The sequence below is a fragment of the Boleophthalmus pectinirostris genome, unplaced genomic scaffold (genome assembly GCF_026225935.1).
Source record: "Boleophthalmus pectinirostris isolate CB_2022bp ecotype Guang Dong unplaced genomic scaffold, ASM2622593v1 HiC_scaffold_1, whole genome shotgun sequence".
Lineage (NCBI taxonomy): Eukaryota > Metazoa > Chordata > Actinopteri > Gobiiformes > Gobiidae > Boleophthalmus > Boleophthalmus pectinirostris.
Genome location: NW_026570970.1, coordinates 79,028 through 99,493, shown reverse-complemented (window position 1 = coordinate 99,493; position 20,466 = coordinate 79,028). Strand labels below are relative to the sequence as shown.

The window sequence follows — 20,466 nt, the reverse complement described above, 5'->3', positions numbered from 1 at the left end:
TCTCAGGTTCTGATAACGGCTGAGTCAGTGGCGCGTCCGCGCAGCGAATCCGAACCGGGTTACCCGCGGATCCGCGCATTGATAGTACAAATCATTGTGTCAAAAACAAAGTGTTGTGTTAAAAGTACGTTCACAGTGCGGATCTAAGATGATTTAACCGCAGATTCTCTCTGTAACAGCAGGCCATCCAAGGGTTAGGGTTAGCAACAGTCAGAATGCGAATACGGAACAAATACGCAGCGGATCCGCAAAGCGGACGGACTGTGGGGCGGATTTGGCGGAGCGAAAGCGGATCCGCTGCGGATCCTGATGCTAGTAGGGGTGTTTTCTCTTTCTCTCACTTTTTTTCTCTTCACGCCGCGTGATTCGTGGTTTGACAGCGGCAGCGGCTAAAAACGAAACTTTGAGAAATTTGCGTGTACGTAGGATTAAAGAAAATAAAAATTAAAAAAACGAGCATATTTGACTGTAGTTTAGCATAAAATAAATAAGTCCCGGTTTAGTCCTTTTTCAGTCCTGGTTTAGACCTGGTTCAGTCCTGATTCAGTCCTGCTTGCAACAAAACAATCTGAAGAGCCACTTGGGAGCCAAAAGAACCAGCAGCTTTTAGTGAGCCGAGCCAAAAGAGCCGGTTCTCTAAAAAGAACTGGAATACCATCACTAGTGTCTAGAATGTGATGCAAAAATGCCATTAAGCCAACCTACTGTCTGTAAATATGATGTAAAGAGGCAGAATAACAATAAATGTTGCCTAAATAAACCCAATTTAAAATCCACCAGAGCCAAACCTAAGTTTTTTAAACAATTCAACATTTACAGTGAACTTTTACATCACTAAATATATCGGTGATTATATCGGCTATCGGCAGCGCCAACTCCCATTATATCGGTTTCATATCGGCCACAGCAAAATCCATATCGGTCGGGCTCTAGTTTGTAATCCACTTTTTATGGCGTTCTGTCAGCTTTTCCCATTTCTGACCTTTGTGGACGACTATCTTCGGTACTCTAAAAAAATCGCTTTTCCTTCTCTCGGTTAGAACAATTGGCACAAGCCGTAAACTGCACAACACATCGGCATTTCCCTCCAGTCGGTTCACTTCTTGCCCTCCATCTGATTTTGCGCGCTGACAAACGTCGCCCTGTAATGTCACGTGAAACCCAGATATTCAGAATTATTATTTCCATGTAAACTCCAAGGAAAATATTTTAAGTCCAAACAATTTAATCCAGAACAATTAAAAAACATCATGTGAACGTGGCCATTGTGTTCTAACAGTGAGTTTTTTAATCATTTCAATACCAGGTTTAACATTTGTGCGTTTACCTTTTGGATATTTCGTGGCAAAGTACAGTGTGATAAAGAGTAGAGGGGTGTGCAAAAATATTGAAATATCGATATATCGTATCGTTTAATGTGATGACACAGTATCGATATTGTGGGCTGCTCTATCGATATATCACCAAGAGTATTTTTGGTTTATTTTACTAAATGATTTTGTTACAGCTACAGTTTCGTTGTTTGTTTAGTGGAAGGAAACTCGTTTGACATTTTCGCTGTTTTGAGGATTAAAATGTTTGTGTTTCATATGAACTTTGCACAAGAAGTGGTTTAACAAAGATTTTCCATGATTTAGCCTTTATTTTTTACTGAACCGTATCGAATCGAAAGCGCACTGTATCGAGGTTTGTCTCATATCAGTGACTTCTTAACAACACTCGGCCTCAGTCAACAGGGAAACGTGGCTCTTGCCCCGTCTGGGAGTATGACATCATCACATTCTAGAACCTGAAAACCTCCCAGTTCCATCAGGTTCACGGCGCCGATGACATCATACATGTAAAGTTCCATAAAGCCTTGTTACCATGGCAACTCCGGAACTCAAAGCTAAACTTCAGAGCTCTGTGGGCTTTAACTCAAAGCTTTGTTTGGCCTCGGGGAGATTATAGGAGTAGGCAAATCGAAAATCACAAATCGAAAATCACATATCGCTTAACGGAAAAGGCACATTTAGCTGAGCTTGACACAGAGCAAATCGTACAAAGATTTCAAACAGTAGACTTCACAGAGGAGACTTTACAGAGTAGATTTCACAGAGTAGGTCGCACTTTTTATCTGCGTAACAGTAAGTACAGCAACACTTACAAAACAACTCAATTATAAAACAAAAATGGCCAGAAATAACAGAGGAAATATACCCTTGACCTTAAACCATGACCTTAAACTAAAGAACTGTGGTCTTCTTTGAAACATACTGAAGTTCAGGCCTATAATAACAACTACACTAACGTTAACGCTGTGTTTTTAAATTCTATTTTAGGCATTTTCTTGGGGTTCACATTGTCTACTTATGTCAAACTCTAGGCTTTATTATCATATTAATCCATCAAAATTCACGATAATGTTTGAAATAGTTATATTACCTTATATATTGTTGAGCTACGTCGGCGACAGCTAGTAAGCTAGCAGTAAGCTAGCGGGTTTTTCGTTAACTTCCGGTCATTTCTTCCATCAAAAACTGCCAAACCAGGATAAACAGCGCCATCTATAGACTTTAGAAAAGATTAAATTAAGTTGCAAACACTTCGTTGCATTTCCTTAAATTAGTTCTCCTCTGCTTGCAGTAAAATAGTTTTGTTGATATTAGTAGTAATAATTAGTGATTACTAAAATATATTAGTAATAAAGTCTTTTGATCATTAATTAACTTGGCAATCTAACTTAATGATTTCCTTTGATGTTAATGTTTTTTTGGTAGAAATGGCAACCTCCGGTAGAATTTTGAAAGACAAAGAAGTGGATGGTTTGCCAAAGTTCCCAGTCCTGCCGCCAATTGACACAAAGGTCGACGCTGTCAAAGAGACATGCATGTTGATTCATCAGAAACTTCAGAAGCGTCGAAAAAAGAAAATGCTAAATGACCAACGTCGATTGTTATTGTAAGTGTTCTGTCAGGTTGGAAACACTTGCAGTTAACTACAATGTTAGCTGGCTAAAGCAGTTGTATTGTATATACTGTCATACAGGGTGTCCAGGGCCACGGCTGCCTATAGACGGTGCTTGGATAACGAACCAGAGAGCTCATCACCAGAGCCACAGTTTCCACCCTCTGTAAGAAATACACAGTTAGACACTGTCTACATAAAATATTATTTATTTCAAGCATCCATCTAACACAGTGTTTTCAAATTTATCACAGATGATCAGTGAAGACCAGATGGAACGGGTTGGTTTACAGGTTTATGCCATTAACAGAGAAATGCTTATGTTTGAGAAATAACATTTGCTTCTCCTATTTTCAGATGAATTATGCATTTTTAAAGAAACGTGTGGAAAGTGGTCCATTTACTCCAATACAACAAGAATGGCTGCACTCCATCACTGGCCGACTCCTGCCTGAACTTAAAAATACTCCAAGAACACAGGCACTGTTACAGGAGCTCTGCACAGAAGTGAGCGAGGACTTCCGTAATGCAATTGTCAAACATACAGGTATTTTTTTATATTTAGTGTCTTTACTCTTAAGTGTGTGTTTGCTACTAATAGAATTGGTTACTTTAATGTATTTTGCTTTTGCATCAGTGGGCTCAATTTTAAAAGAACCACACAAACAGAATACTGAGAAACAGGAAGTTACTTCACTTGAGTAAGTTACACAATAAATGTATCAACCTAGACAACATATTGTAAATATTTTGTCTTGTGCAATAGAATTTTGGATTTCTCACAACCCCGGCACGAAAGCTTTGTCCAAAGCCACAGGAAGATCAAAGCAAATTTGCACATTCTTCATCCAGTGATGCAGATAATACTGGACATCAGTTACACCACATTTTCTCCAATAGTCTTAGCTGATCTTTCAGATTACAGGTAATAAAATGCACTGGGCATAATAACAATGTAATAATAGCATGATTTATTATGTCTAATGTTTATTCAGAGTTTCAGGGCCTGTTGACTGTAAAAGTTTACACAATAAAATGGCATTGGAGTGCAAGAGAACAGAAGAGCACATAATGAACACTTGGTTTCCGAAAATTATTCATCTGCTAACCCTAAGAGATACAGTAAAGGGTATTAAAGAAGAGAAGTTGGACTCTTTTTACAACTGTGCATCCACTCTTATGTCCAATCTGGTGAGATTACTGTGTCATTTTTTATGGTTAAGATCAAATACTTGGATATACAGCACATATACTATTTCTTACATTCAAATTTGTTTATAATATTTTACAGCTTAAGTCCCTGCTTCATAAAAGTGTAGCACAATATGCTAGTCTTTTTGATGAAAAGAATCAGCACAGCCTGCCTTTGTTCAGAATGTCTCTGACATTTGATGATGAAAAGATGGAGATTTACCCAACCTTACAAGATCTAGGGGGAGCCATTTTTGGGATTCTTAATTCAATAACAAGTACACTGCAGGTAAGTGTGGCTCAGACTTCAGGCTCAGAATTAGTTTGAAGAGTTATGTCAAACATTTGTTGTTTATATTTCTAAAGAAAGTACCGACTGTCCAATCATGGCTGGCTCAGTCAAAATCTTCATTTGTGGACGCTAAAGTGGCTGATCATATATGGGGTAGTGCTAATGCCATACTGAAGACAGCGGTTGAAAAAAATTTAGAGGAACCCGACAAACATTTCCAGAGTTATGGTAATATTATACAAATTATGTCTTTTTGACAGTATATAAGATTACAATAATTATTTTACACAAAATAATATTTGTTTACCTTTACAGTTGAAAAATATGCATGGCTTGTTAATGGAACTGCACAAACTCAAGTGAAGTTGTTCATGGAGGAGGAGCATTCTTTTGAAGAATATACTCAGGTACTTACTTAAAAATAAGGTAGACTTTACAATAGCTATTATAAATATATAAATATATATACCCGGTCTGATATTTTAAGAAAGTGGAGGAGTTCCATCGTTTGTCCAAAGAGATTATCGACCTTCCAGCCAAAGCCCACTTCACAATGGTCCATCTGGATTGTGAAGAACTAAAGCAGGGACTAGCCAACAAAGCTAAACACTTTGCTGAAGAACTCATCAAGAAACTAGTTAACAATCACAGAGTGCTTAATGTGGAGTAAGTGGTTTAAGTATCAATTTATTACATAAATTACTATACAATTGGATCCATATGTAATTTATATCACGTTTTCTGTGTGTTTGAAGGATTTGTTCAGAATTTGAAACAATCAAGGAGAATGCTCAGAAAGTACCAGAAAGCACAGAAAAGATGGTTGAAATGATTGAATACATCAACTTTACCAAAACAACAGGTCTCTCACAACTCCAGAAGAAAATATCTGTGAGTAGGCCTACAGTGCTTAGGCTTTAACTAATGATTTATTTTCCTTCATATAACAGTTTGTGTATAATGCTTCTGTACCAGGAATCCCTTAAAAAATTACTGTACCTTGTGGATGTCCACATATTTGAGCCTGATGATCTGAAGCTTCACAAAACTGTATTTCTGTGGCCACAAAACATCATGCAGGCATTTGAACTAAGTGATGAGGTAATCCTCTTCTCTCTCCGTATGCTGTAAAATAATTGTTTCTTGTAATATAATACAGAGTTGTTGTTTTTTTCTAGGTGATAGAGAAAGCTAAGTATAAAGGAAAACATGAGCTGATTGCCACAAGAGAAAAACTAATGGTAGAGTTGACTAAATTAGCCCACAGAATTCTTGATTTCCCAGAATGCTCAGAGCTAGACCTGATTCCACAGGTAAAAAATACAATTTCATGTAACCAAATATGGTTATGAATATTATGTTTTCTAGGCCTTATATAAAATTTGTCCTAAAACTGGTCTTGTTGCAGTATGTGGCAGATATTAGGATTGTTCAGAAACTGATCCGGGAGGCAGAGGAAACTGTAGAATACATCAATAAAGAAGAAAAAGTTTACGACATGGCGCAAACCAGTTACCCAGAAGTAGCTGCAATTAAAGAGAGCATTGAACCTTACCAGAAACTCTTTGGGCTTGTGCTGGAGTGGCAGCACACAGAAAAAAAGTATGATTTACTGTATGGTTCCTTTTAGTTTATTTATTGTGGTAACAAATATGTGGCATTAATAGTGTCTCTGTTTAGATGGATGGATGGATCTTTCCAGGGCCTGAATGGAGAGAGCATGGAAGTGGAAGTTGATGAATTCTTCAGGAACGTTTTCAAGATGTTAAAGTTTTTCCAACAGAGACAGAGTAAAGCTGGGCAAGAGGGTGCAGAAGATTCAAGCAAAACTGAGAGTCCCACTGCAACTTTGTGCAGTACTGTGTTACAAGAGATCAAAGAGTTTAAGGTAGTAGAAGTAGTAAAAATACTTTAAATGCGTGTTGAAGAACTAAACAATGCATCTTGTATTGTAGGAGCATGTTCCTCTTGTGTCCATTCTCTGTAATCCGGGCATCAGACAACGCCACTGGGACCAAATGTCAAAAATAGTAGGATATGATATTACCCCAGACTCTGGCACTACACTAAGAAAAATCCTAAAACAAAACCTCACTCCTTACCTAGACAAGTTCGAGTCTGTCAGTGCAGCTGCTAGTAAAGTAAGTATATTACACATTGCAGTTACATTTTGAGCTTTTCACCCTAATCATGTTTTCTTTATCGCTGCAGGAATTTTCTTTTGAGAAAGCCATGAAGACTATGGTGACCATATGGGATGATGTTGCTTTCCACCATCAGCCTCACAGAGAGACTGGCGTATCTATTCTAATATCACTGGACGAGATTCAAACTATGCTGGATGACCAAATAGTTAAGACTCAGACAATGAGGGGCTCACCATTTATTAAGCCATTTGAACATGAAATCAAGGCAGGTTACTGATATTTTACAAAAACATGTCGGGCTTACTTCACATTAATTGATTTTCTTTTTTTTATACAGAGTTGGGAAGATCGTTTGCTTCGTATCCAAGGAACCATTGATGAGTGGGTAAAAGTGCAGACTCAATGGCTTTACCTGGAACCCATTTTCTCCTCTCAGGACATCATGCATCAGATTCCAGAGGAGGGACGTCTTTTCCAAACTGTTGATAAAATCTGGAGAGAGGTCATGAGACACTGTGTCAAGGACCCTAAGGCATGCATTATATTAAATGTTGTATTAGTCTTATGGCTATAACATAAGCCTTTATATGTTAGTAGATAATATGCTCTGCTTGCTTTAAAGATCCTACCAGCAACATCACTGCCTGATTTACTTGAAAAGCTACAGGAATCCAATAACTTACTGGACACAATTATGAAAGGTCTAAATGCATATCTTGAAAAGAAGCGCCTTTTCTTTCCAAGGTAAGATGATGAATGCGCTTTATACATACGAAGAGAAAAATTTACACAATACTAATACAGTTATAATTTCTGTCATCAGGTTCTTTTTCTTGTCAAATGATGAAATGTTAGAGATTTTGTCAGAGACCAAGGATCCCTTGCGAGTTCAGCCACACCTTAAAAAGTGTTTTGAGGGTATCTCTAAACTGGACTTCTTACCCAATTTGGATATCCAGGTGCACATTATGCTCTATTTTATTTTATCACTAAAATTACAACATAATAATAATCATTCTCTCCTGTAGGCCATGTATAGCAGTGAAGGGGAGCGTGTTGCCCTTGTCCAGAACATTTCCACAGTAGAGGCCAAAGGGGCAGTGGAGAAGTGGCTGGTGCAGGTGGAGGATGTGATGCTGCGCAGTGTTAATGATGTGATTGCTCGTTCGAGAGAAGTTAGTGAATTCATGTCCAATATTATTAAGATCTTGTGTGTATCATTTAACTGTGTGATTATGTCCTTTTCAGGCCTATGCTGAAACCACCCGCAGCCAGTGGGTGAGGGAGTGGCCTGGACAGGTGGTGCTTTGTACTTCACAAATCTTTTGGACATTGGAAGTACATGAAGCTATTAGAGCAGGGGTTAGTTTAAAATTAGTTTAGTTAAGATTTCAAGATTCTGAAAATGGTATGGAACAGTTTTTAAATTCCTTTTTGTCTAGGTTTTGAAAAAGTACTATGAGCAGCTCCAAAGTCAGTTGAATGACATTGTGGAGCTTGTGAGAGAGGAAAACTGGCCAAACAAACTCGAACCACTTTGGGAGCACTGGTCACAATAGATGTACATGCCAGAGATGTCATCATGGAGCTCATTGAGAAAGGTATCCTATCACAGACCACTTTCATTTTAACAATTTCGTTGCTCTATACACTATTTTTAAATATCTATCCAACTACAATCAGGTGTATCAAAAGATACAGACTTCCAGTGGCTGGCCCAGCTCCGGTACTACTGGACCAACGACAATGTGCATGTTAGAATTATCAACTGTGATGTCAAGTATGCTTATGAATATCTTGGCAACTCTCCACGTTTAGTCATCACTCCACTGACAGACAGATGTTACCGAACTCTGGTAAGTAAAAAAAAAAAAAAACTTAGTGGTGTAATATATCATGATTTCTTAAACTGTTTCTGTTTTTTAGATTGGGGCTTTCTACCTAAACCTGGGTGGTGCTCCTGAGGGTCCAGCAGGAACAGGGAAAACTGAAACCACAAAGGATTTGGCCAAAGCACTTGCTGTTCAGTGTGTTGTGTTTAACTGTTCAGATGGGTTGGATTATCTTGCAATGGGCAAGGTTAGAATTTGTGTTACATTATGTTAAACCTACATGCATGTGGTTAACTCATTTGATAACATTTCCTCTTACAGTTTTTCAAAGGTCTGGCATCTTCAGGTGCATGGGCGTGTTTTGATGAGTTCAATCGAATTGAACTGGAGGTGCTTTCTGTCGTGGCTCAACAAGTGCTGTGTATTCAGAGAGCCATTGAGCAGAAGCTGGAGTACTTTGATTTTGAAGGAACAACACTCAAACTTAATCCCAACTGCTTTGTGTCCATCACCATGAACCCAGGCTATGCAGGGCGATCGGAACTACCTGACAATCTTAAGGTAAACTAAACACTTTTTTGTTATGTTGCTGTATTTGCTATATTTTCCTTTTTAACCTGACAGTAAAAATTTTCTTTCCCAGGTTTTATTTCGAACTGTTGCCATGATGGTCCCAAACTATGCTTTGATTGCTGAGATCTCGCTGTATTCGTACGGCTTTCTGAATGCCAAACCATTGTCAGTGAAGATAGTAATGACCTACAGACTGTGCTCAGAGCAGCTTTCCTCCCAGTTTCACTACGACTATGGCATGAGGGCCGTAAAAGCTGTACTTGTGGCAGCTGGAAATCTCAAACTGAAGTATCCAGAAGAGAATGAGGATATACTGGTATGAACTATAAACTTTCACTGACAATGTGTTTTTGAGCATTTTGTAATATATTATTTTATTTTATTCCTATAGCTCCTGAGATCTATAAAAGATGTTAATGAGCCTAAATTTCTGTCTCATGATATTCCTCTATTCAATGGGATTACCAGCGATTTGTTTCCTGGAATCTCCCTTCCTAAAGCTGACTATCAGGTATGAATCTAGTTTATTTACTAAGCTTCTTTACTTTATACTTTATATATACAATAATAAACTTATTTGATCTTTTTTGTAGTTGTTTTATAAAGCTGCTGAAGAGTGCTGCAAAAGCCACAATGTCCAACCTACTCAAGTATTTTTAGAGAAGATGATTCAGACATATGAGATGATGATTGTGAGACATGGGTATGTTTATTTTCTGTTAAATATTAAAATGATATACTTTACCACAACATTAACCTTACATGTATGTATCTATCTCTGCCAGTTTCATGTTGGTTGGAGAATCTTTTGCGGGAAAGACCAAAGTTCTACATGTTCTAGCAGACACACTGACTCTGATGAATGAACAGGGTCAAGAGGAGGAGAAGGTCATTTACAGGACACTGAACCCTAAGTCCATCACTATGGGGCAGCTCTTCGGGCAGTTTGATTTGGTTTCCCATGAGGTACATCAGTGTCTATATGTAACTGCTACTGACTGTGAAAAATGTCCTTATGCAGTACAATTTTATTTTTTTTAAGTGGACAGATGGTATTGTGGCTAACACGTTTAGGGAATTTGCATCAGCTGAGACACCAGAACGTAAATGGGTAGTGTTTGATGGACCCATAGATACTCTGTGGATTGAGAGCATGAACACAGTACTTGATGATAACAAAAAGGTAATGAAAAAATGGCTTCATTTGTATGTCATGTACACTTAAAATTTTTTATTTGACCCTGACAGCTGTGTCTGATGAGTGGTGAGATTATTCAGATGTCCAATCAGATGAGCCTTATCTTTGAGGCTATGGATCTTTCACAAGCTTCTGTAAGTTACCAGATACTATACTAGTACATAAGCATGCAAATGTTATCTTAGTGTATAAGCATGTAAATGTAGTTACTGTTTTTGTTCTGCAGCCTGCTACAGTCAGTAGATGTGGTATGATCTATATGGAGCCATCTCAGTTAGGCTGGGAGCCTTTAGTTCTTTCTTGGTTCAATACTCTTCCAGAGGATTTACAAAGTCCAGTGAGCAGGACCCTTTTGTTAGAACTATTTCACTGGCTTTTACCCCCTGCCCTGAGAATGCTGCGCAAATACTGCAAGGTAGCCTAAACCTCAGATGAAAATGAATAAAATTATATTTACACATACAATTAAGAATATCAGTATTGTAAATATGCATTTTTTTCTACAGGAAGTTGTCCCGACTAGTGACAGTAACACTGTGACCTCACTGTGTCGTCTGTTTGAAATGCTGCTATCTGAACCTGTCAAGACACACCCTGAAGACAAAATCCTTCATGTTTGGATTAAGGTAAATTGAGAGAGCAACCTTTTATCACTTTGATTCCAGTTGTTTTTAAATTCTCTATTCTCTTTTTTCTTCTACAGGCTGCCTTTGCCTTCTCTCTAGTGTGGTCAGTAGGGGGCAGTTGTGATGCACAGAGCCGGGGGAAGTTTAATGAGTTCTTTAGAACCACTTTAACAGGAAAGACAGACAAAAACCCTATTCCTGAGGCCATTGGGAAATGGGAATGTCCACTAGATGAAAAAGGTTTAGTTTACGACTACTTTTATGAGGTACTACTGTGTTATTACTTACAATTACACAATTACCTCAATTACTGCAATGAATAATGCTAATGAATATTTTTTGCACAGTTTAAAGGTAAAGGTCGCTGGATTCATTGGAATGACGGCATCAAGAATGTCAACTTAGGGGGCAAAAATACCAAAGTGCAAGAGATAATTGTTCCCACAATTGACACGGTCCGTTATACATACCTTATGGACCTATGCATCACATATGGAGTGTAAGCATTTTTACAAGCACTGCGTACCATTTTCAAATTGACATACAGCATCATATTTTGAAGGTTTAAGTAGAAATTACATGCTTTTATTTACTTTGTGTATTTTCTGTTCAGGCCTAGTTTGTTTGTTGGCCCCACTGGCACTGGGAAGTCTGTGTATATCAAGGACAAACTATTGAACAATTTAGACAAAGATCTCTATCTACCCTTTTTCATCAACTTTTCAGCACGCACAAGTGCCAATCAGACACAAGTAAGCTATTAGGATTATATTCAATTTTTATTTAGATTTCAAAATGTAAAATGTGTACTTGTTTTGTGTAGAATATCATCATGTCCAGATTAAATAAGCGAAGACAGGGAGTCTATGGGCCCCCAATTGGAAAGAAGTGCATAATATTTGTCGATGATGTGAATATGCCAGCGCTGGAACAGTTTGGAGCACAACCACCAGTGGAACTTCTCAGACAGTTCATGGACCATGGAAACTGGTACAATATTTGCTTTAAATTCTGAAGTGATTATTTTTATTTATATCTATATTTTTTTGCAGGTATGATCTCAAGGACACATCCAGAATCTGCCTAGTAGACGTTCAATTTATCTCTGCAATGGGTCCCCCTGGTGGAGGAAGAAATGCTGTTACATCTCGCTTCCTGAGACACTTTAACATCTGCAGTATTAATGCCTTCAGTGATGATACAATGGTTCGCATATTCTCCAACATAATGTCCTTTTATCTAAAAAACAATGAGTTTACCCCTGAATATTTCACCATTGGCAATCAAATTGTCACAGCCACCATGGAGGTAAATTTAGTAAAATCAATAATGTTACATAGTTTTGCTACATTCATTTTTTTTTTTAAATTATGTGGTTTGGGCTTCACAGGTTTACAAGAAGGCCATGGAGTACTTGCTTCCTACTCCAGCCAAATCACATTACACTTTTAACCTGCGTGACTTCTCTCGAGTGAGTGATCCAAGGCTGTCTACTCCTGAAGAAACAGTCGCTTAAAAGCAAACAAACTATGATCCGCTTGTTTGTTCACGAGGTTTTCCGAGTCTACTACGACCGCTTGGTGGATGACAGTGACCGCACCTGGCTTTACCGGCTAATGAGCAACATTCTTCACGATAACTTCAAAGAATCATTTGATCAAGTCTTTGAACATCTAAAAACGGGCAAGCAAGTAAGTTAAAAGATGTGTTCCACCTTAGTGTGTTGTTTTTCTAGGTGAATTAATTAATGAATTTTTAAGCTTGTGGAAGAGGACATGCGTAATCTTTTATTTGGTGACTACATGACCCCTGACTTGGAAGATGAGGACCGTCTGTATGCTGAAGTGCCATCAGTGGACAAATTTGCTAAAGTGGTGGAGTCCTGTCTGGTAGAATACAACCAGATGAACAAGAGCCGCATGAACCTTGTTATATTTCTGTAAGATTTTTATATACTCTAGTGTTATTTTTGGAATGCATATCAAAAGCTTTACAGCTGAATATGTTGTTTTGTCATATAGTTATGTTTTAGAGCACCTGTCTCGGATTAGTCGTGTGTGTTAAAGCAACCTGGTGGGAATGCTCTGCTGGTGGGTTTGGGAGGCAGTGGTCGACAGTCCATAACCCGTCTAGCCACTTTTATGGCCCACATGACCATGTTTCAGCCTGAAATCTCCAAGAGCTACGGCTTGACCGAGTGGAGGGATGATATCAAGGTGAGCGTTGTATAAACATCTTTACAGATGTGTTACCTTTGTAGTTACACTGTCTCTGAATTTGTTATAGATGCTGATGAAAAATGCTGGGGTGAAAGGTCAGAAGACTGTGTTTCTCCTCACGGATACTCAAATCAAAGATGAAGCATTTCTTGAGGATGTGGACAGTGTCCTGAACACCGGAGAGGTTCCTAATCTCTTTGCTGTAGATGAAAAGCAAGAGATAATAGAGGTAAACTATACTACAATTAACTACTTAAATGATTTTCAGTATTTTTTCTTATTTTGTTATTTTTTTCCATAGGCCATACGCCCTATTGCTCAGGCTGGTAACAAGAATGTGGAGCTGAGTCCTTTGACTCTGTTTGCCTTTTTTATTGCACGCTGCAGAGAAAACCTGCACATTGTGGTGGCCTTCAGTCCAATTGGAAATGCATTTAGAAACAGATTGCGACAGTTTCCATCTCTCATTAACTGCTGCACTATTGACTGGTTTCAGGTAAAAGATTTGTATCTCAAAACATATGTGTGTAAAATTGTAATGCATCATATAGTCAAGTTGAAATGTCATTGTCATTTTCTTGTATATTAGCCATGGCCAGAAGAAGCTCTTGAGAGAGTAGCTATTTCATTCCTGAAGACACTAGAAATGACTGAAATAGAGCGACATGAGGTTATACCAATATGTAAAACATTCCACACTTCTCTAAAGCAGCTCTCTGATAGGTATGGCCTGGGGATTTTACATGCATTCATTTAGTCTTATTTACTAAACAAACTACTACTACTTGTTGCAGATTTCTGTCAGAACTTGGCCGTTATAACTATGTGACTCCTACATCCTATTTGGAGCTCATGGCAGCTTTTCGGCTGCTACTTACTGAAAAAAGAGACATTGTTATGAAGGCAAAGCGACGTTTATACTAATGGCTTGGATAAACTAGCTTTTGCTGAATCTCAGGTACTGTATATTCTACAATATTGCAGTATTATATCTTCTCTGTTTTATTTGTACAAGTTGGAATTTAATGAATGTGGCCAAGAAACTGCTCCAGTTTCAATATAAATGTTCTGCTCTGTGTGTTGAGCATTTTTAAGTACTTTGGCACAATTGTGGGTAGTCATTTTCCAAATGAGCACAGTATAGAAGGTGTGTACAAAAGAATCTTCTCACCGTCTGACTGTACCATTTGAGGAAGCTTGGTAATGTGAAAGTCAGTAAACAAAACCCTTACATTACCTTCTGTTAAATTGGCCCTAGGCATTCATTTTTACAGCAAGTAATTCAGCCACTATAACCCCAATAACATCACACTGCATTGTGATACAGACCTAAAATGAATGTTCTAAGCCTCATTTGAGATGTGATTTGGCCTTCGATGAAAAAAAGTTTGGACACCTCTGCACTAGTGGATAGTGTGCTAACTTTTGGCATCACTGCATGGCACAATCAGATTCCCTGTAGAGTAAAAAAACAAAATGAACTGAACAATATTGTCTTAATGGGCAGCATAAATGTGGGGAGACCTCAGAAACAGCTGTTTCAACTGTAAAGAACGAGGACACTTAATAAAGCCACCATGTAATTTCACGCCCCTACAACCCTCTCAACACACTCTATTCTATATACCTTAGGTGGGAGAAATGAAGCAGGAACTGATAGACCTACAGCCCAAACTGGAACAAGCCAAAATTGACAATACAAAAATGATGAAGGTGGGCATAATTGTTTTTGATCTCACATGCTGTAAATCTTCAATAAAGCATAGGAATCCAACTGACAACTGAATCTACCTTTTTGTATTTCAGGTTATTGAAGTTGAGTCAGAAGAAGTGGAAGCTAAGAGTAAAACCTGTTCGTGTTGATGAAGAAGCAGCGACTGTAAAAGCAAATGAGGCCCAAGCTTTAAAGAATGAGTGTGAGAGTGATTTGGCTGAAGCCATCCCTGCCCTAGAGACTGCTCTTGCAGCCTTAGATACTTTGAAGGTTGGTATTTCCTCCTTTAATCTATATTATGTGTCCCATGTAGCCATAGAAACTTTTGTGCTTTGACCTTCCAGTAAATTAAACTGCTTCCATGTTTCAGCCTTCTGATGTCACTATTGTGAAGTCAATGAAAAACCCACCATCAGGAGTGAAGCTTGTGATGGCTGCTGTGTGTGTAATGAAGGATATAAAACCAGATAAAGTCCCTGACCCCACTGGAACTGGTAAAAAGGTATGTTCTTTACATTTTTATCATATTTTAGTTATTGTCAACAATATGCTCATAAGTGTGTGTAATATTTTATAGATTTTTGACTACTGGGGACCAAGCAAGAAGCTACTGGGTGATATGAATTTTTTACGAGATCTAAAAGAGTACGACAAGGACAATATTCCTGTATGTTCTCAACGTGTGTACTATTCAATCTTTGTGTTTTGATGCTTGATAAATAAATATGAACTATATTTCCTCTGCCTCTGTAGGCAGCTGTGATGCAAAAGATTCGCACCGAGTACATGACTAATCCCGAATTCGACCCCAGTATAGTGGCGAAGGCATCTTCAGCAGCAGAGGGCCTTTGTAAATGGATAAAAGCAATGGAAGAGTATGACAGAGTGGCTAAGGTCTGGTGTGGCTCATGTCCTATCTTAAGTCATTGGTTTTAGTCTAAAATAGAAATTGTGTGTGCCTATAGGTTGTAGCCCCAAAGAAAGCCAATCTGGCAGTAGCCCAAGAGTCTCTTGCAACCACTATGGCCCTGTTGGACCGAAAGAGAGCTGAGCTCAAAGAGGTTGAGGATCGTTTGGCTGCTCTTCAAAAAACATTTGAAGAAAAGACAGAAGAAAAGGCACAATTAGAGTTCCAGGTAGATTTGTGTGCAAGGAAACTGGAGAGAGCTGAAAAGCTTATTGGTGGTCTTGGAGGAGAGAAGACAAGGTAAAGAAAGAGCAACATTTGTTTATGCTTATGTTAATGGTTTTATCTACTTTAAACTTGTTCTCAAGTTTACATTTATGTATGTTTTAGGTGGCGTAAAGCGGCAGATGACCTGCAGAGCACCTATGACAACCTGACTGGGGATGTCCTCATTTCGGCCGGTGTCATTGCTTATCTGGGAGCCTTTACAGCAGGCTTCAGACAGCACTGTACAAAAGAGTGGACTAACCTCTGCAAAGTATGTAATTACTAAAAATAATTAACAAAAAAGCCTCATTAGTAAGTTCTATTTATGTTTAAATATTTTTTGCAGTCAAGAAATATTCCCTCATCTAATGAGTTTTCCCTCAGTAAAACTCTGGGAGATCCAATTAAGATCAGGGCTTGGAATTTTGCAGGCCTTCCCAATGACAGTTTTTCAATTGACAATGGAGTTATTGTCAGTAATTCAAGAAGATGGTAAGTGTTTACACTATAATAAGTATAAATATTTGTAAATAACATCTAATATGTGTATGTTATTGTAGGCCTTTAATGATTGATCCTCAAGGCCAAGCAAACAAGTGGGTGAAGAATTCAGAAAAGGACAACAACCTGAGTGTCATAAAGCTGACAGATGCAGATTATATGAGAACATTGGAAAATTGCATCCAGTTCGGCACACCACTCCTGCTTGAAAATGTGGGAGAAGACCTTGACCCTTCGTTGGAACCACTGCTCCTCAAGCAGACATTCAAACAAGGTGATGCAAATATAGCTAAGTAGACTGATCTTATTTACATATGTTATATTAATTTGTAGTCTTGTACTGTTCTAGGAGGTGTTGACTATATCAGACTTGGAGAGAGTGTGATTGAGTACTCTTCTGATTTCCGTTTCTACATCACTACTAAACTAAGAAACCCACACTATCTGCCCGAACTATCCACCAAAGTGTCTCTGCTTAATTTCATGATAACCCCTGAAGGCTTAGAGGACCAGCTTTTGGGGATTGTAGTTGCCAAGGAAAGGTAGTGTTCAAACTCATAATGCTATATAGCAAATTTATATGTCTGTCAGAGTTTGCAGAGAATTGCTTGTGCTCCATTTGCTCCACAGACCAGAGCTGGAGGAGGAAAGAAATGCCTTAATCTTACAGTCAGCAGCCAATAAAAGACAGCTGAAGGAAACTGAAGACAAAATACTGGAAACATTACAATCCTCAAAGGGGAATATTCTGGAAGATGAGTCTGCAATTCAGATTTTAGATTCTGCTAAGATTTTGTCAAACGAGATAACAAAGAAACAGCAGGTCTGTAAACAAAAAGGTTACAAACAATAACATAAAACATGAAAACTAACATTCTGAAATTGTGTTTCAGATTGCAGAGAAAACAGAGGTCAAAATAGCAGAATCTAGAGAAGGCTATAGACCAATAGCAAAGCATTCATCTACACTGTTCTTCAGTATTGCTGACCTGAGCAATATAGACCCCATGTACCAGTATTCTCTCAGCTGGTTTGTCAACCTATACATTAATTCTATCCAAGACAGGTAAGTATTTGCCAACAGAAACGTGAAAATAGATTAACCCTTTACATTTTTTTACATGATTTATGCATAAATGACTCATATTATCTATTTAATTATCTTATTTTTATCAGCAATAAGTCAAAGATACTGGAGAGGCGTCTTCAGTACCTCATTGATCACTTCACCTACAATTTATACTCCAATGTATGCCGCTCATTATTTGAGAAAGACAAACTTCTTTTTTCATTCCTCCTCTGTTGTAACATACAATTGTAAGTATATTAAAACACCAATTTTAATATTCAAATTACAAATATTAGATCTTGATCTTGATACCTTTTGTGTACAGGGCAAAGAATGAGATTGAATACTCCCAGTTTATGTTTTTGCTGACTGGAGGAGTAGGCCTACAAAACACCATTCCCAACCCTGACCCCTCTTGGCTTCAGGACAAGAACTGGGATGAGATCTGCAGAGCCAATGAACTCCCGGGCTTACAGGGCATAAAGTAAGTTGAGCCTAAACTTTTACATTTTCTGCATTTTTCTCCTTTTTTAAGTTATACTTGGGTTAATTACAATCTTATGCATACAGAAATGATTTTATCAAAAACCCTGGGGAATTCAAGGTGATATATGATAGCAAAGATCCAGCAAACACTCCTCTACCTGCACCCTGGTGTGAAAAACTCAATGAGCTTCAGAAGATAATCATAATTCGCTGTCTACGACCTGATAAGATGGTACCAGCTATTACCAAATATCTGACTGACAAACTGGGGAAGACATTTGTCCAACCACCTCCTTTTGACCTAAGTAAAAGTTATGAAGACTCTAACGCCACCATTCCACTTGTATTTGTTCTGTGTCCTGGAGCGGATCCTATGGCCAGTAAGTATTTTTCTTTGTATACATGTTTCAACTTATGCTGCATATTTTCGTTTCATTAAGTACTACTTTATATGACATCTGTTGTTAGTTGTCATCTAAAAAAATATTCTTTCCAAAGGTTTGCTCAAATTTGCCACTGACAAGAACATGGCGGCTACAAAGTTCCAGTCTATATCTTTGGGACAAGGCCAAGGTCCCATTGCTGCAAAAATGATTGCGACAGCTATGCAGGACGGGTCGTGGGTGTGTCTGCAAAACTGTCATTTGGCCATTTCCTGGATGTCCACTCTAGAGAAAATCTGTGAAGACCTAAGCCCAGAAACATGCCATCCTGACTTTAGACTTTGGCTTACAAGCTACCCATCTGCAAAGGTGCAATACTAGCCTATTTTATTTGGTAAAATGTAATTTGATAATCCTAATATAAAGCAATGTGGTTTGTCTCCCTTTAGTTTCCAGTGACAATTCTACAAAATGGTGTTAAAATGACAAATGAGCCTCCTACTGGTCTTCGACAAAATCTTCTCCAGTCTTATCTGTCTGATCCGATATCTGATCCAAACTTCTTCAGCAGTTGTCCCAATAAAGAGATGGTAAGAAGATTATAGATACCCATTTACAAAAGGTTACTACACAATTTCTGTATTGATGATAAACATTTAAATTTTATCTTTCAGATCTGGGAGAAGCTCTTGTATGGACTATGTTTCTTCCATGCTCTTGTTCAGGAGAGAAAACAATTTGGTCCACTAGGTTGGAATATTCCATATGGTTTTAATGAGTCTGATCTGCGCATAAGCATCAGACAGCTCCAGGTATTGTTATTTGTATTATTTATTGTATATTTTACAGTATAGTAATGATGAAATAAAGAAAAAAAATGGTGTTAAAGTTTTACTCTTTTCTCTTTTTAGCTGTTTGTTAATGAATACGATGAGGTGCCATTTGAAGCTATAACGTATTTGACTGGAGAGTGTAACTATGGAGGCAGGGTGACTGATGACTGGGACAGACGACTGCTGTTGACCATTTTAGCTGATTTTTACAACACCAACGTCATCAAGAAACCTCACTATGCCTTCTCACCCAGTGGAGATTACTGTGCACCACCTAAGTCTGCATATGAAGGATATATAGAATTCATCAAGGTAAAATAATAATGAAAAGAATGCAATGTGGAAATTATGTTGGTAAAATGTGTGTCTGTGTCATGTTTTAAAGGAACTACCATTCACCCAGCACCCAGAGGTTTTTGGGATGCATGAAAATGTAGATGTTTCCAAAGATCTTCAACAAACAAAACTGTTATTTGATTCACTGCTACTTACTCAAGGAGGAGGAGGGATAGGTGGAAGCAGCTCTGGGAGTGACAGCACGCTTTATGACATAGCCAATAATATTCTCACCAAGGTACACATAAAATTGAAGTGCATAAAATTATACTCGTATTACTACTGTTCAAGGCCCATCATGTATGTTTATTTCTAGCTGCCAAAGAATTTTGACATAGAAACAGCTCTTTTGAAATTCCCTGTTCGCTATGAGGAGAGTATGAACACTGTGTTGGTTCAGGAGATGGAGCGTTACAACACGTAAGCCCCATAACTTTTACAAACGTTTACAAAAAGTCTTTTTGATCTCAACCCATTGTTCTGCTTTGTTAGGTTGTGCACTACAATCCGTGTTAGCATCCAGAACCTGCTCAAAGCCATCAAGGGGTTAGTGGTGATGGATGCTGAGCTGGAGGCGGTGGCTGGCAGTTTAATAGTGGGGAAAGTGCCAGAAAGGTGGGCCAAGCGCTCTTATCCCAGTCTCAAACCCTTGGGCAGCTACATAAATGACTTTCTTGCAAGGCTGAAGTTTTTGCAAGTAAGATTTTTTATTTTTTTTGTTACAAAGAAATTTAACTGTTTATTGGAAGTTAATTAAAAACATTGAATCTTTTGTTACAGAAGTGGCATGACACAAATAAGCCTAATGTATTTTGGCTGTCTGGATTCTTCTTTACTCAAGCTTTTCTCACTGGTGCAATGCAGAACTATGCAAGAAAGTATCACATTCCTATTGACTTACTAGGGTTTGATTTTGAGGTGATTATTTTTTGTTATTATGCATTTT

General features: G+C 38.2%; 2 protein-coding genes across 3 annotated transcripts in view; both read left to right on the top strand.

Moving 5' to 3' along the window:
• Nucleotides 1-1,121: 1,121 nt before the first annotated feature.
• LOC129407663 (dynein axonemal heavy chain 12-like) lies at nucleotides 1,122-6,954 on the top strand. Of its 2 annotated transcripts, XM_055149374.1 has the most exons (19): nucleotides 1,122-2,126; nucleotides 2,760-2,940; nucleotides 3,028-3,112; nucleotides 3,201-3,227; nucleotides 3,304-3,493; nucleotides 3,584-3,647; nucleotides 3,713-3,871; nucleotides 3,942-4,137; nucleotides 4,238-4,426; nucleotides 4,504-4,657; nucleotides 4,745-4,836; nucleotides 4,917-5,095; nucleotides 5,185-5,320; nucleotides 5,405-5,530; nucleotides 5,608-5,742; nucleotides 5,838-6,031; nucleotides 6,110-6,317; nucleotides 6,385-6,570; nucleotides 6,641-6,954. In XM_055149374.1, exons 2-19 carry the CDS (start codon nucleotides 2,762-2,764, stop codon nucleotides 6,851-6,853), a joined length of 2,712 nt encoding a protein of 903 aa, XP_055005349.1. In that variant the 5' UTR covers nucleotides 1,122-2,126; nucleotides 2,760-2,761; the 3' UTR covers nucleotides 6,854-6,954. The 2 variants fall into 2 exon arrangements, with proteins under 2 accessions (XP_055005349.1, XP_055005355.1); XM_055149380.1 differs by lacking the exons at nucleotides 1,122-2,126; nucleotides 2,760-2,940 and having other exon boundaries at nucleotides 3,050-3,112; nucleotides 3,181-3,227.
• The window catches only part of LOC129407893 (dynein axonemal heavy chain 7-like), a 30,957-nt gene continuing 17,371 nt past the window's right edge, over nucleotides 6,881-20,466 (top strand). Inside the window, 51 exon segments of the mRNA XM_055150468.1 lie at nucleotides 6,881-7,108; nucleotides 7,199-7,320; nucleotides 7,400-7,535; nucleotides 7,605-7,751; nucleotides 7,825-7,938; nucleotides 8,019-8,078; nucleotides 8,081-8,177; nucleotides 8,260-8,432; nucleotides 8,503-8,655; nucleotides 8,730-8,969; nucleotides 9,052-9,297; nucleotides 9,373-9,492; nucleotides 9,575-9,684; nucleotides 9,767-9,947; nucleotides 10,024-10,164; nucleotides 10,230-10,313; nucleotides 10,406-10,594; nucleotides 10,686-10,805; nucleotides 10,883-11,071; nucleotides 11,153-11,304; nucleotides 11,419-11,557; nucleotides 11,629-11,795; nucleotides 11,858-12,113; nucleotides 12,196-12,279; nucleotides 12,281-12,496; nucleotides 12,566-12,744; nucleotides 12,827-12,860; nucleotides 12,863-13,021; nucleotides 13,092-13,520; nucleotides 13,614-13,747; nucleotides 13,819-13,932; nucleotides 14,831-15,008; nucleotides 15,109-15,240; nucleotides 15,316-15,405; nucleotides 15,492-15,632; nucleotides 15,704-15,945; nucleotides 16,036-16,183; nucleotides 16,259-16,404; nucleotides 16,473-16,687; nucleotides 16,763-16,955; nucleotides 17,044-17,236; nucleotides 17,307-17,479; nucleotides 17,808-17,966; nucleotides 18,053-18,348; nucleotides 18,467-18,591; nucleotides 18,801-18,941; nucleotides 19,026-19,163; nucleotides 19,263-19,496; nucleotides 19,570-19,758; nucleotides 19,837-19,940; nucleotides 20,013-20,135. Coding sequence (XP_055006443.1) covers nucleotides 7,019-7,108; nucleotides 7,199-7,320; nucleotides 7,400-7,535; nucleotides 7,605-7,751; nucleotides 7,825-7,938; nucleotides 8,019-8,078; nucleotides 8,081-8,177; nucleotides 8,260-8,432; nucleotides 8,503-8,655; nucleotides 8,730-8,969; nucleotides 9,052-9,297; nucleotides 9,373-9,492; nucleotides 9,575-9,684; nucleotides 9,767-9,947; nucleotides 10,024-10,164; nucleotides 10,230-10,313; nucleotides 10,406-10,594; nucleotides 10,686-10,805; nucleotides 10,883-11,071; nucleotides 11,153-11,304; nucleotides 11,419-11,557; nucleotides 11,629-11,795; nucleotides 11,858-12,113; nucleotides 12,196-12,279; nucleotides 12,281-12,496; nucleotides 12,566-12,744; nucleotides 12,827-12,860; nucleotides 12,863-13,021; nucleotides 13,092-13,520; nucleotides 13,614-13,747; nucleotides 13,819-13,932; nucleotides 14,831-15,008; nucleotides 15,109-15,240; nucleotides 15,316-15,405; nucleotides 15,492-15,632; nucleotides 15,704-15,945; nucleotides 16,036-16,183; nucleotides 16,259-16,404; nucleotides 16,473-16,687; nucleotides 16,763-16,955; nucleotides 17,044-17,236; nucleotides 17,307-17,479; nucleotides 17,808-17,966; nucleotides 18,053-18,348; nucleotides 18,467-18,591; nucleotides 18,801-18,941; nucleotides 19,026-19,163; nucleotides 19,263-19,496; nucleotides 19,570-19,758; nucleotides 19,837-19,940; nucleotides 20,013-20,135 — 8,135 coding nt within the window. The 5' untranslated portion in view covers nucleotides 6,881-7,018.